Consider the following 14913-nt stretch of genomic DNA (forward strand, 5'->3'; position numbering starts at 1 on the left):
AGATCACAACCTGAGCTAAAACCAAGAGTTGGACACTTAACTGACTGTGCCACCCAGGTGCCCTGCATGTTAATAAATTTGTTAATAGTTATTAATTGAAAATATTTCACTTAAGATAATATAAAAACATCAAAAGAAAACATCATGCAAGAGAAAAATCAAAAAGTATTTTTAGTACATACTTACATTGATGAACTTCCAAATCCCCTATAACTATTCTGTGGTTGAACTGAAATCTCAGGGTATCATTATTATTTACATATTTAAGGAGTCATTGGGTATTTAAGTCATAATTTCAAGCAACTATTTAAGTTCGTAGTTTGAAATATCATGCCGAACTTTTGACTGTAATGGTCCTATTGCATCCTACACTAGGTGTTTCATTGTAGGAAAGAAATGTGGGAAATGGGGTGAGCTGCTTTCTGAAGGGACAGTGTAGCTTTCAACGTCAGGAGGATGAAGCCCCACGTGGGTCAGGTCAGTCAGCAGTGAAGTGATCTTTCCCAACCCAGGGGCCAGAATCAGAATGAATCAGTTCTGGGAGTCTGTCTAAACCCACAGTATGAGGTTTAAAGAAGTGCCATGTTCTGAGGTGTTGACTGATGTTCTCTCAGAGGGGGAAGTTCCAAAGAGGTGGAACCAGGAGCCAGGAGTCGGGTGTTGGGTGGTCCTAGTCTTCCCGGTCAATGCCAATCGGGCCGCCTGTCAGCATCTGGCTCCGCGGACCAGCTACGTCCACTCCTTCCACTGCCTCACGCCGCATCCGCCGGTGGCAGCCCTGGGCACAGCGGGAATGCTCGTCCAGCCGTCCACAGACAAGGACCTGGCAGTGCAGAAACACTTCCTGGAAAGACCATAATGATAATTAACAAAAACAGCGATGACAGCTGCCACCTGTGGGGCCCTTTCCGGAAGCCGGACACTACACCAGATGTTTCATATATAGTGTCTCATTTCATCTAAACAGCAACCCTTTGAGGTAGATGTTGTCATCCCCATTTTACAGATGAGGAAACGGAGACTTAGGTTAGAGAACTTGCCCAGATTGACATTAGTAAATTAGTCAGGTGGGCAAACAGACTGAGTCACACAGGTGATCTAGCATAACTTCTGCCTTCGTACAGGGACAGGAGAGACCTTCGAGAAGGGAACACCTAATAACGTTAACATCCTCGCACTTCACATCACAGTCTGGGAAAAACATCGGTGCCCACACGCTTCTGTGTAAAATAACAAGTTCTTTGTCCAAGCGTCTTCCTCTAAGCTACCTGCCAAAGTACGCTGCCAGCTTGAGGAGGGAGACCAGGATTAGCCCTCCCGGTTAGTAGTTGTTCGAGAACAGTGATGTCGCAGGGAAGGACATGAATTCACTTAAATGTGGCGTAGAAAAGATTGTTGATCTCTTAAACTTCCCTTGGTTTAAATGTTTCAACAACTCTACTGAAAAAAACAAAAAATTTTCCACCTTAACAGACTATCTTTGCCTCTTATAACCTCTGATGTGTATTTTTAAAAAATGTAGCATATTCAATATGCATGTAAATTGGTATGACAAATGATTTTTCCTATCTCCTTTTTCTATATTTCTCATTTTAATAACTGCTTAATATTGCACTAGTTGACAAAGGGTAGCGATGTTTGGGGGCTTTTTCTCATTCTCTGTGTAACAATCAATGCTCTATAACATCCAACACATCTTGTTTTTCTTTTTGGTTGTTTGTTTTTGAGAAACTGTCAGAATTTTTAGACAAAAGAATCTGATGATTTTATGGTTATTACTACATATTACCAGACAACTTTCCAGAAACTATACCCATTTATACTGCCACTGTATGCTTCTCCCTATAACTCTGCAAGCATTGTGATTTATAATTTTTATAAATATAATATGTATAAAATAGTGTCTTATAATTGTTTTATTTTATTTATTTTTTTAAGATTGTATTTATCTGACAGAGAGAGACAGCCAGTGAGAGAGGGAACACAAGCAGGGGGGAGTGGGAGAGGAAGAAGCAGGCTCCCAGCAGAGGAGCCTGATGTGGGGCTCGATCCCAGAACGCTGGGATCACGCCCTGAGCCGAAGGCAGACGGTTAACGACTGCGCCACCCAGGCGCCCCTATAATTGTTTTAGTTGGCATTTTAAGTACTGTTTTCACTGAACAATTCACTATTTGTCTTTTCTGTGAATTTTCTGCCCATATCCTTTGCCATATGACTACCACACAGGCTTTTTCAACCATACCTGCCCACAGCAGTTTAAAATTATGATCATATAGGGGTGCCTGAATGGCTCAGTCTGTTAGGCATCTGACCTTTGATCTCAGCTCAGGTCTTGATCTCAGGGTTGTGGGTTCGAGCCCCACGTTGGGCATAGAAATGACTTATATAAAATAAAACTTAAAATTTAAAAAAATAAAATTATGATCATACAGTATTTTCCTTGAACAAACAGTGGTTTTATTGGGAGGGAGGGAGATAATTGTGACATTCATGAAAGGTATGAAACTTCTAGATAGCCAATTCTGCCGTGTTTTTCATAGAGGTAATGCAGATCCTAACTGTAGGCTCACAGCGAATGTCAACTAACTGGCTCACCAAGAAACGAGGCTCAGGTCTGGGGCTGAGGTGGGAGGGCGGCGGGGGGGGGGCATGGTGTGGGTTACAAGGTAAAAGGTGTTCAGCTCACCTTGTGGTCTTTGCCCACAAACTTGAAGACAGGGACCTGGAAGTGCTTTGCTAGGTGGTCCCGGGACGTGTACTGCTTCACGGAGTCATCTGAAACACAGCTGAAAGCAGGACGGGAGAGCACGTAAGACTTGATCATTTCAACAGAGGTGGAAAAACAATCCGGTCCAATGTGTTTGGTCCAAAGAGACGCTGACTGGGTGGAGGAGGCTGGGCTGCACTCAAACTTTTTGAGAATGAAGGAAAAATGAAATTCCCTCCCTGCAAAGGCATCTTCAGCCCTGGTCATGAATACTGTCTGTCCCTTCTCTCATTCTCTGTACGCACAAACTGGGCACGAGGACCTCTCGATATGTCAATGTATGGAAGCATTAGCAACAGCAACCACATTTCTTTCAAAGATACCTTTTGAAATGAAGATCGCTCTGGAAGCCTGTATTTTCATCTGTAATACGTCACAGGAATTCTGCATTCACTACTTGATAATTGGTTTGAGAAGGCTTTATTTTAACTGGATGTCATAAACATGTATTGGACACCTAACACACACTAACCCCCAGAGGGGGTTCAAAGGTGAGCAAACCTCAATTTGCACATCACAGAGCTGCATACAGATTTAAGTTCCGGAGAGAATAACTGGTGCTACTGAGAAAGTTCAGGCACCTCCAAATTGCTGTACTTTCTCTTTTTCCAAATTTAATGCTAGGAAGTGGTTTGATAGGGTTTTTGGGTTTTCATCTCATGTCCACTTTTTAAAAGTGAAACGCCTAGGCTCACCCCAGAGTTAGCTGGGTAAAAGAAGTCTTATTGATTCCCAATTTTGAGACCAGGGTTTAGTATTTGATGAACATTTTCTCCTGATAGGCCAGGGATTACACTTGTATCATCTTTCCCACTCTGAATTTTAAAGGAACTTTAAAGTGTATTTTCCTTTTACTATCAGGTGGATACCTATTAGGTATCCTAATAGTTCTGGTCTACCAGGCCAGGAAAAAAAAAAAAAAAAGTGGGGACCAGAAAGAAAAGTCTATGAAACTGGATCCTTTTCTTCACATGCTTTTAGACCACTTTCTAGTTCATTGCTAAGTGCTGTTTCAGTGCAGTTGAAAAAAATCCAGTAAAATTGTTTAAAAAGAAGGCACTGTGATTTATAATACCCCAGTACCGTATTCCCCTGAACTGAAGAGAATCTAAATATATAATGCGGTTTCTGTTATTTCTTGTATTTATGTACTCATTTTCATTTTCCTGAGGTTAAAGTTAATTTATACCATCTTTTGATTATGTTCTATAATAAACACCTATCGCATATCTAATCCACACAACATGCTCTGCTGGGAGCTGCAGAGGGTATAAAGATGAATAACTGGTCTGTGATGTCAAGGACCTTATAGTCTGTATCTAGGACACAAATAGTAACATGATATCAAAATGGCACTTTTCACCTAAGGGCCTCACCATTTTCAATTTATTTTTACCAAAAAATACCATTGTTTAGCTTTAAAAAGGGAAAATGAGGCAGGAAGAGTTGTTATAGGGTAATATATTACATATGGGACCCAGGACCAATCCTGGCTCTTGACTTGGTGTTTGCTAAGATTAGACCATGCTAATTCATCAACTCCAAGTTCATGTGTTAAAAGAAAGTAAGGATGGTATAGGATAATCCAAAATAATCGATTCCAAAATATTGTCCAATATTTCACTTTGGAATTCAATATGTTTCTTTTTCTGGAGATTCACTTTCTCATTCTACTTTGCTGAGGTTTGTATTAAGTTACTTTGCATTCTCCCAGCATACGCCAACTAAAACTGGAGCAAGGTGAATGAGCTGTGTTAAATACCAGGGGAAAATGGCCTGATTAAAATGTTAAGCTGAGGACAATGAATAATCAGACCATTTATAAATGTAAACACACTGTATTATATTTATTTTAGGACTCTGGACTTGCCTCAAAAGATTATTATAGTAAATGTTCATTCAATAGTTCACTTGACAACTATTTAATGACCCTTACTATAGGCTAGGCATTGAGGAAGAAAGAGAAGGAAGGAAAATTTCTAGCTCAGGCTGGAAGGAATCAAGGAAGGCTCATGGAGGAAAGAAATCCTGCTGAATCTTGAAGGAACAGTGAGACTTAGGCAGGAAGAAAAGGAGATTTCTGGGAGAGGAAACAGCAGGTGCGGCAAAGGAAGGCGTAAAAAACATAGAGTCTGAGAATTGCCCTTAGTTCCCTTTGCTGCGAGCAGAAACTGGAGAGGGCAGAGATCAGAGGGTGAGGCATGGTGAGCCAAGCTCAGTGCTGGATTTTATCTCGAGGAATTGTCTCACAGACACCATTCCAGTACTCTCCATTATTATGCCAGAGATGGGGCTATTTGCCTGTTTACTAAATAGACCTCTACTGCTGTGTTTTTGAATTCTTGCCTCTGGCTTTTAAGCATTTTAATTTCTCCTGCAGCTTTTTTTTTTTTTTTTTTTTTTTAGCTATTTTGTATGTGCTAAGGGCTGGAAATTAAAAAGCATAGCTTCTTAGAACGGTCTAAAATAAAAAGCTTATAGTCCTTAACTGAGCATCTGAATAACAAATATATAAATAAACTTTACAAGCTTTACTGAGATGGTAGATTACATGTTTTTCCAGTGAGTTATGATTATACATGTATTTTTGCGAAAAGTAAATACAGGGGGAAGAAAAGACTCTTGGAATGAGAGAAATGTTCCCTATCTTGATTGTAGTGATGGCTTCATGAATGTATACATCAGAACTTACCAAACTGTAGACTTTCAATGTGTATACTCATTGTATGAGAATGGTATTCCAATGAAGCCGTTAAAAAAAAAAAAAAAAAGGAACCCGAATCTATTCCCCCCTAACAGTAAATCCATATCTTAATCTCCTTAGCATTAGGTATGTGAGTGAAAAAAAGAAATAAAAGATGACACTTCTACTTTTCACTTTAAAACTTTGTGGAGGTAATTTTAAGACGGCAAGAAATCCAAAGAACTACAGACCCCTATGAGACCTATTACTGGCCATCCAAAGCAGCTCAGAATGATACATTTTCCACCAGCTGGCAAATGGTGAAATTTACCAACCAAAGGAAATCAAGAGCCATCAAAGGTTTTCAGTAAGGATCTGACTGTATATACAGATATATATTTTTTCTAACTTTTAACATTTGTTTTCTTTTTGACTGGCTACCCAGGGACTCTTGGAGCTGAGATTTGAGAGTTGGAATGTAGGGGGCTGTCACAAGGCTGTTTTCACTGTCTAGGTGAAAGATAAGGGCAAGGATTAGGCCAGAGTAGAGCAGAGAGAGCAAGTCTGGGGGTACTGCTACTTCTACAAAAGCCTCTTGGTTGATCCCAGTGCACTTCAAGGTTGAACATCACTGCGCAAGAGATTGACAGCAGCAGGTGGAGGATGCCTGTGGTGAGAGATCCAGTAGATAAAAACTAAGTAGACATTTCAGAGTCCATGAGGCCAATTAGCAAAGGGCATGGCTCAGGTGGTGCTCCTATTAGACCACCTCCCTTTCACTGAGCTGCAGGTCCTGACCCTACCTGAGCTATGTCCGCCTGACACTGAGAACAAGGAAGAAACTGACAAGATTCTACGTGAGTCTGGGGTTTGTGTGTAATTTTCCCAGGATTGTAAACAATGGGTGTGACAACTGCTAGGCTTCCAATGGTCCCATGAGACACACACAGTTCTCAATCCAGGGATCCTTAGGAAATAAGGAAATCTCTTTTGTATAAAACAAGCAAACAAAAACCAAATTTTACTTGATCTTTTTTCTCCTAAAACCTTCCAAGTATTTCTTCCCTCTCCTTAACTACCAAGCTTCCTAAAAGAGGAGTCTACATTTGGTGCTTTTTCTTCCTTATCCCCTTGTACTTATCAGCCTCCCCCCACCGCCAACACTCATGCTCTACCCTCTCTTTGAGCAGGTTAATCAATCCTATGTTTCAAATAGAAACAAGGATGATTCTTGGTCCTTTATCTCTAGTCCTGACCTTGTTCCTGGGTCTGATACACATTTCCAACTGCCCACTGAACTTCTCTTCCCATGTATCCTGCGGGCATTTACAATTCAATAGTATTATTTGGAATTATCATATTCAATATTTTACCTCAAGTCTGCTTTTCTACTTATAGCCCTCCATCCGGGTTAATGGCATCTAGTCAGTCATCTGTGGTAGACCCCTTGGAATCATTCTCCACTCCCCGTTCCTTCACCAGTTTTTACCTCCCATGTCAATAAACAGTTTCTCAAACCAATTAAGAGCTCACAAAAGTGCCCTGTTGTTTTAGGAAATGACTGAGTATGCTTGTGCACTTAGAAATCGGATGTGAACTGGGGATAATAAATCGTGTAAGCAGAATAATTACCCATCCTGGATGAGGTAGTACTTCAAGATCTCGTCAATCTTGGAGGTGGGGGTGGCAAAGCAGCTCTCCACCAGGCTTTCTAAGCCATTCACGTGCACCACAGGCTCAATGCCAAAGTAGAGGGAGTCTCGAAGCTTGAGCGTGGGCAAAGCTTCCCGGTAAGGCTCTTCAAACTCATTGTCCTTGAAGATCTCCAGAGTGAATGGAAAGATCCCGTGACTGCGGCTCATGATTTCCAGTGGGGAATTTCGAAGGTGGGGAACATATCCTTCTGAAATGGTGTACAGGCGTGGAAACTCGCAGGTCACTGGGATCAGCACTTTGCTGGTTCGGATGATGATGTCCCCGCTGCTCCCTGGGGTCTGCTTGGGTAGACCTGTCACAAGGTTGCTCGCCACAATCTTGTCATTTACCACCTGAGCCAGGCCAGGGCCAGGAGAGGAAAAAGATTGTATGTCTATTTCTCCAGAGTTCCCCACCTCACCCTATCCCTCCCTCCCACCCCAGCCCCCACCGCATCCCACTCTTGACTGTAACATTCTCCACACTTCTATTTATATCCAAACAATTAGAGATTTGGTTGCTGAAGCCTGAAGCCTTTTAAAAAAATCTCTTCTCTTTTTAGCAAGATGTTCTGACTGTTAAGAGTTTTATATACTACTTCATGGTCAACCCACACGTTCCTTTGGAGTATTACTCATTAAACCTGAACTATGCAGAATCAGCAAATTCAAAGCTCTGGTATTTTAGGAAAGAATGGCTTCAGTATATTATTTTTTGTTCTGGAATCCTAGACGTGCTGGTCAGGCTGCGGCCTGACCTTGTGCTGAACTCATCCACAGGCAGAGAACTGCAGCTCCCGCATTTGTGCAGATGACTTTCAGCTCTTTATCTCCAGCCTCGTCTGTTCCCCTGGGTGCCAGCGACTCCAACCCACCCCAGGGCATTTCCACTCCATTATCCGCAGACACAACAAACACAATTTGCCTGAATTGGGACCCTTTTCTCCTGAGATATCACTCCCAGGTCTCACCCCAAGTCTAATTAGCTCTCTGGTTGTCTTTTCGTTGGATCCAATAAATCAGTGTTTGTTTAATCAAATGGTCGCAAGAACCTCTGCCCTGATCTCCTGGATCCAGGTCCTCTTTTTTTCTAACGGGCTCTACACTTCTGATCTCATCACGACAGCGCTTGCAACCTCACTCTGTGGGATCAAGCCCAAACGCCTCACCCTCGCACACAAGGCAGATCTTTGGAAGCACAGTCCTCCCCCACCTACTTTTCCAGTTTCCTTTTCCAATATGCATTCCTTGCCAGTCAGTCCGCACTGCCCGTTCCCTCAGCAGCAGCTTTAAGTATTGCCATCCCCGACACTGGCTCCCTTGTTTCCCATCCGAAATGGCCTTTCTTTTCCTCTCCGTCTGGATAAGCCTCATGCAGGCTTCCACCCCAGTTCAAGGTCCACTTGTGTTGACTGCTCCAGTGTTGTCCCTTTCTGGACTGTGACTGCACCTGTCCTCTGCATCCCTGTTTCTTGATTATATTGTGGGTGTGTTGTCATCCTAATCCTACCGTGTGTGCTCCCCAAGTTAGGCTCTTGTTGCATATATCCCTCAGGCTCCGGTGCACATTCCTACATGAAAGTACGAACCTTTTCCCTCTATCTGGTCCAACACCTGACCTCATCTGTTACCTCACACCTGAACCTTCATCTGTATCGGTTGCTTTCTTCAAGTAAAAGAATCGGTCAGAGGAGATGCAACCAGCCTCCCGGTGCTGGTGCTGATGCTGGTGCACTCGGGAAAATGTCTGCTCGTAGTGGAGAGAGAGGACTACCGAAGAACAGAAAGAGCAGAATTCTGCTCACCTCCCTGCGCTCACAGGGCCTGGACCACAGCAGACGTTCCATAATACATGCGTTAAATGAATGGCATATGAGTTTTTGCGCTGCATTCTTTCATGTGGAAAGATCTCATCTATGACAAGCCACGCCTCTGTCAACTACCTCCCCCATAACTGGTTTTTGGTCATCCCCCAAGTGTCCTTCAGGAAGAACCTACATCAACCACTGTGCCACAGGTCTTGAGGGAGAAGAGGATGTTGACATGGGTGCCATTGGACACTCCTCGGCAGGAGGTGTTGGTCAGGAAGAGCTCCAGACCGCCAACCAGGTCCCTGGGGATGCTCACTTCAATGGTATTCGACTTGCACAACACGGGGACTGTGACAGAAAGGCAGTACTGTTAGAACCGAGAAATGGGAATTGGGAGAAGGATAAGGAAGGCTTCTAGGAGAAATAATTTTACCCTCACACAACTTGAGCTTTTGTTCCATCCTCAAGGAGATCTAAGAGACTCAAAACAAGTCGGTGAATAAAACCAGGACTCCTAACTCCCCAGGTTGTGGTAAAAAAATGCTCCTCAAACGCACTGATCTCTGAATGAGGAAATACTGTTCAAGTTTTGACTCAACATTTATTTCAAAGTATGGATAGCATAGTTCCATATGAAACACCTGAAGGATTAACTTTTAGCACAACCACAATTTATTGGCAATACAGAAAACGTACTGCTTTACTGTAGGCTTAAATTACATAACAGCACTGCTTTGACTTTGCCATTAATTATGTCTCATAAAACAGAGGTAATAAAAACAATGTTAGTGTACTTGGGGAAAAGTTCCAAATTGTCCTTGCATTGTTCAGTAAACCATAAATGCTGACTATAAATTCCACTTTAACTTAATATGAAAAGGATTGCTTTTCTTCAGTGTTCCTGTGCTCACTTTTCCAGGTTCTACACGTACCGTGAAAGGAATATTTATGGGCACTGTCAGAAAAAATGTGAGGATATGTCATAACAATGACACAGTATAAAGAAATCAAAGGTAGGTGCTCATTAAATATTTGCTAGATGAATGAGTTAAGATTCGGGACATATTCCAGAAAATAGTTCTCAGAGGATTGTTGATTCTTATATTGTAATTGTAAGGAGAAAAATCAGTTCCTTAAGGCTTTCAGCTTAGTTTCACCACCCAATTATCTTAGAAAAGAGAGGAACTCCACCAATGTCTTAGACTTCAAACTTAATTATTAGTTATACTACTAATAATAGAAATTAGGGGGAAAAATTGCAAGTAAAAAGCAAAGGAAACCATATGATCCAGCAATCCCATTTCTGGGTATACATCCAAAAGAATTGAAAGTAGGATCTCAAAGAGATATCTGCACACCCATGTTCATAGCATTATTCCCAATATCTAAACCGCAGAAGTAACCCAAGTGCCTATCAATGGATGAGTGGCTGAAGAAAATGTGGTATATAAATACAATGGAATAGTATTCAGCCTTTTGAAGGAAGGAAATCTTGTCATACGCTATAACATGGATGAACCTGGTGGATATCATGCTAAGTGAAATAAGTCAATCACAAAAACACAAATACCATATGACCCCATTTACATGAGGTGTCTAAAGTAGTCTACTTCATAGAAATAGAAAATAGAATAGTGGTTGCCAAGGCGTCGTGGGGAGGGAGGAATGGAGAATTATCGTTTCATGGATATAGAGTTTCAGTTTTACAAGATAAGAAAGTTCTGGAAATCTGTCGCATCACAATGTGAATATATGTAACGCTACCAAACATACATTTAAAGTTGGCTTAGATGGTCAATTTTCTGCTATATGTTTTTTTAACCACAATTTCTTAAAAAGCAAAGGAAAATTAACTTTTTGGTAATATTTTCTTAGAGAGCTTCTCTTTTGAACGATCCCAGAGGAAAGATGCAGGGATACACACTGCCGAAGGAGCTGGTGTTCGATAGATGAGAATTTTGACACACTAGAGTGAGGAAGGCGGGGAGGCTTGTGGGGCGGGGTGGGGGAGCAGAGGTTGAGCCCATCCAGGTACTACCTTGGCACGTGTGGTTATCCTCAGACAGCACCAAGCCCCGGGGACATTCACACTGGTAGCCTTTCTCGGACCCGAGGCAAAGGTGGCTGCAGCCACCGTTGTTACTGTGACATCCTTCAATGTCTGCAATAAAACCAGAAGAAAAGGACATGATCTTGCAGGCCTCTTCCCCGAGGATTCTGGTTCTTGGGATGGCACTTGGCATCAGGGAATACACTCAACTCATCGCAGTATCACTGGGGCCTAACTCAGTCATGTAGGGAAACCTATGAAAAAATGTTTATTAAATGTGACAGCTACAAAGAGCAATCTTACAACATCCAAGTCTCTAACCTCTTCAGCTGGTCATTTTGTAGAATGTCCCTCAATCTGGATTTGTCGGTTTTTCTCACAGTTATGCTACAGTTTTGGGGAGGAATACCCAAAAGTCATTTCTTAATTGCTATAGCATTCAATGCACCCATTTTGAAATTTTATAGAGTATTACTGATATAAAGGGGACTGACAGAATACAAATGCAACTAGACTAATTAGATGGATCAGTTGGCTATTGCCAGTAGGTTGGATCGCCAGACCCTCTCCTCAAACCTGTAGTAATAATAACACCGGGATATGTGTCTTGGGCTGACGCACACTATAGAAATGAGGCCTAGACGGCACACTTGGTCTACTCCGCCAAACTCTTGGTGACATTCTTCTTTTGAGTCAGTTTTTCAGTTTCCTTTCAAAAAGTTTTGCATTTTTGGGGGGTACCTGGGTGGCTCACTCAGTTAAATGTCCAACTCTTGATCTCAGCTCCGGTCTGGATCTCAGGGTCATGAGTTCAAGCCCCGCCAAAAAAAAAATGTAAACAGTTTTGCATTTTCAAAAAGCAAACTCCACCAGATGGACAAGAAAAAAGGACTCAGTTGAAAACTAAAGAAACTACCACCTGATTTCATAGTAGATAAAAATTAATGAACTTGTGGGCTCTAGACACTATCTTCTAGGTCAAGGGCCATCAAACTCTGGCCTGCTACATGTCCCTGTAAGTTTTCCTGGCACACAGCCACACCCATTCATTCACCTATTGTCTCTGAGGGTTTTCTCACTACACGGCAGATTTGAATAGTTTCAACAGATTCCATATGATACAGAAAGCCTAAAATATCTACTGTTTGGCCTACACAGAAAAAGTTTGCCGCCCCTGTTCTAGGGGTAAGATAAAGAAAGGGAATGCTTTCAAATCATCTCAGATGCTCAGGGACAGATGTAAACTGATTTCCAGTTATAGTCAGAATTCTCAGTTCAGTAATAGTAAAAAAAAAAAAAAGTTCTTTGGAACATCAGTAAATTAACTGGGGATGAATCCATTTTTGTTAAACATATAGAGAGTGTAAATTTACAGTGAATTAATCCTTGTAAAACTTAAGAAAGCTTAGGCTATTACCTGCTTATAAATCTGGATACTTAAAAATGATGAAAGTATTGCTATGGGTTTTTGAAACAGCTGAAAATGACATGTAACAATGTAGAAGACAGCATAAAAATATACTATAAAATGTTAAGATCAACATTAATGGGATTTTTTTTTTTCTAAAAGTGATCTTCCTGGGGCACCTGGGTGGCTCAGTCTGTTGAGCATCTGATTCTTGGTTTCAGCTCGGGTTGTGATCTCAGGGTCGTAAGATCAAGTCCCACAAAGGGCTCCACACTCAGTGGGAAGTCTGCTTGGGATTCTCTCTCTTGCTCTCCCTCTGTCCCTCCCCCTGCTCATGCATGTACTCTACAATAAATAAATAAATCTGAAAAATCAATCAACAAGAATTATCTTCCTTAAGTCATTTAATTTCTCTGGGTCTCAATTTCAATATTTGTAAAAGGAAGGGGTTGGAGTAAAAGTTCACTCAGGATATTTCCAGGTCTAAAACTGCAAAGCACAAAATAAGTTGAAATTCTAAGTTGACTTAAAGGATGTAAGTCTCTTATGAGGATATTCCAAAATGTTTGACTACATTTGGCAAGTGGGCTTGTGGGCCATTTTAGTTATCTTTTATTTATTCCTCCACATTTTCTTCTATGAACATTCATAATAAAACAAAACAACAAAAATTACTTAAAAATAAAAAGGTATTTTTTTATTTAAAAAAAAAGGTATAATTATTTTACAGACCAACCAAAGAAACAAATATGTTTGAACTATCAATAAAACTTAAAGGTTTCAGGGGCACCTGAGTGGCTCAGTCGGTTGAATGTCTGACTCTTGATTTTGGCTCAGGTCATGATTTCAAGGTTGAGAGATGGAGCCCTGCATGGGCTCCTCGCTTCGTAGGGACACTGCTTGAGATTTTCTCTCTCCCTCTGCCCCCCCCCACCCCATGCTCTCTGTCTCTCTCTCTCTAAAATAAACAAATAAATCTTTAAAAATAAGTAAGGGTTTCAATGAATTTAATGCTAAAGTATAACTCGTGTATAAATTTTATCTTCTGTTAAAATACTTTTCAATCATGATTATTAGGTTTTAAAATTATATGAGGATTAACAGTAATACTTCCAATGAAATGTTCATGAATAATTACAAATGTTCCTCTTGAAACATTTCATTAGTATTCAAATATGCAAAGATTATTACATAAAATAATTAGGATTTAAGAAAGATTCAGGACATTACCCTTATTCAATAAAATTTAAAGTACATTTAGTCTCATTATGAGGGACAATAGTTTAATATTCTGGCTAACGGTCCTTCAGTGAATAACGTAAACTTTGTTGCATGGAATAAGTTGTGGGAACTAGCCATAAGTTTTCCTTTTGGGGTCATATTTCATTATATTGAATATAACTAGAATAAAGTGAACTCTTATAAGCAGTATTATACTACAAATTCAATTAGCCTCAGGGACAAATCATATGTCCTCTGTAAATAATAATTAAGTCATTTATCTCTTTATATAATCTGCAAAGAGGTTTTTTTTTTTTCCTTTTGGTCCCTCAACTCCCAACATCATGAGATTCAGACTTATTTAAGTAGAAATGATGACATTTTAGTTGTGATAATTTGCAAGGACAAATGTGTCTTACAGAAGGGACATTATCTAAATTTTATATCCTTGTTACAGTATACAATTTCAACTATTTCACATACATTACAAATTTTTTTTATTACTTAATCATATAAAATGTACCTAGCCTTCCTGCTATTAAAAATAGACAATGTGGGGCCCCTGGTGACTCAGTGGGTTGAGCACCTGACTTTTGGTTTCAGCTCAGGTTGTGATCTCAGGGTCCTGGGATCGATCCCCGTGTGGAGCTCCATGCTCAGTGCAGAGTCTGCCTGAGATTCTATTCCCCTCCCTCTTCCTCCCCCTCTGCTCCTCCCCCTGCTCATGCTCTCTTTCTCTCTAAAATAAATAAATAAATAAAATCTTAAAAAAAAAAAAAAGGACGTTACTTATCTCCCCCACAGTATATCAATCTTCAATAAATGCAAAGCCTAGAGGGGGAATATAATGGCTTCATGTGAACCAGTTTCCCAAACTTCCAAGATGGTAAGACTCACCTAATGGAATTTGGTAAAAACACAAAGTTTAAGGCCCATCTCACCCCACTGAACAAAGTTTCCAGGAGAGAGTCCTGGGAAGGGCCAGGTGTGAAAGCACCCAGGTGATTCTTCTTAGTAGGAATGTTCGAGAACCACTGCTATAAACCATTTGTTATGCTACCGCCTCTATTATCTTGCTACTCCAGGGATGCTCCTTGATCTGCAGCAGAGATGTCGCCTAGAAGTTATTTAGAAATGCACTGTCCTTGCCTGAGCCCAGACTTACTGAATCAGCATCTGCATTTTAAAAAGATCCTAGATGATTTATGGGCACATTAAAGTTTGAGAAACACATAATACCCCATTTTTATTTCCCAAATTAAACTGTGGCTCTCGGGG

General features: G+C 40.8%; 1 protein-coding gene across 1 annotated transcript in view; it reads right to left on the reverse strand.

The window, feature by feature from the left end:
• Nucleotides 1-146: 146 nt before the first annotated feature.
• Nucleotides 147-14913, reverse strand: part of OIT3 (oncoprotein induced transcript 3) — a 31524-nt gene continuing 16757 nt past the window's right edge. The window contains exons 5-9 of the mRNA XM_026504436.4: nt 10995-11117; nt 9144-9304; nt 7084-7499; nt 2688-2787; nt 147-844 (exon numbers count right to left, since the gene is read on the reverse strand). Of these exons, the coding sequence (XP_026360221.1) occupies nt 671-844; nt 2688-2787; nt 7084-7499; nt 9144-9304; nt 10995-11117 (974 nt within the window). The 3' untranslated portion in view covers nt 147-670. The remainder of the gene's footprint in view (nt 845-2687; nt 2788-7083; nt 7500-9143; nt 9305-10994; nt 11118-14913) is intronic.

Source organism: Ursus arctos, unplaced genomic scaffold, assembly GCF_023065955.2.
Source record: "Ursus arctos isolate Adak ecotype North America unplaced genomic scaffold, UrsArc2.0 scaffold_7, whole genome shotgun sequence".
NCBI classification, from domain to species: Eukaryota; Metazoa; Chordata; class Mammalia; order Carnivora; family Ursidae; genus Ursus; species Ursus arctos.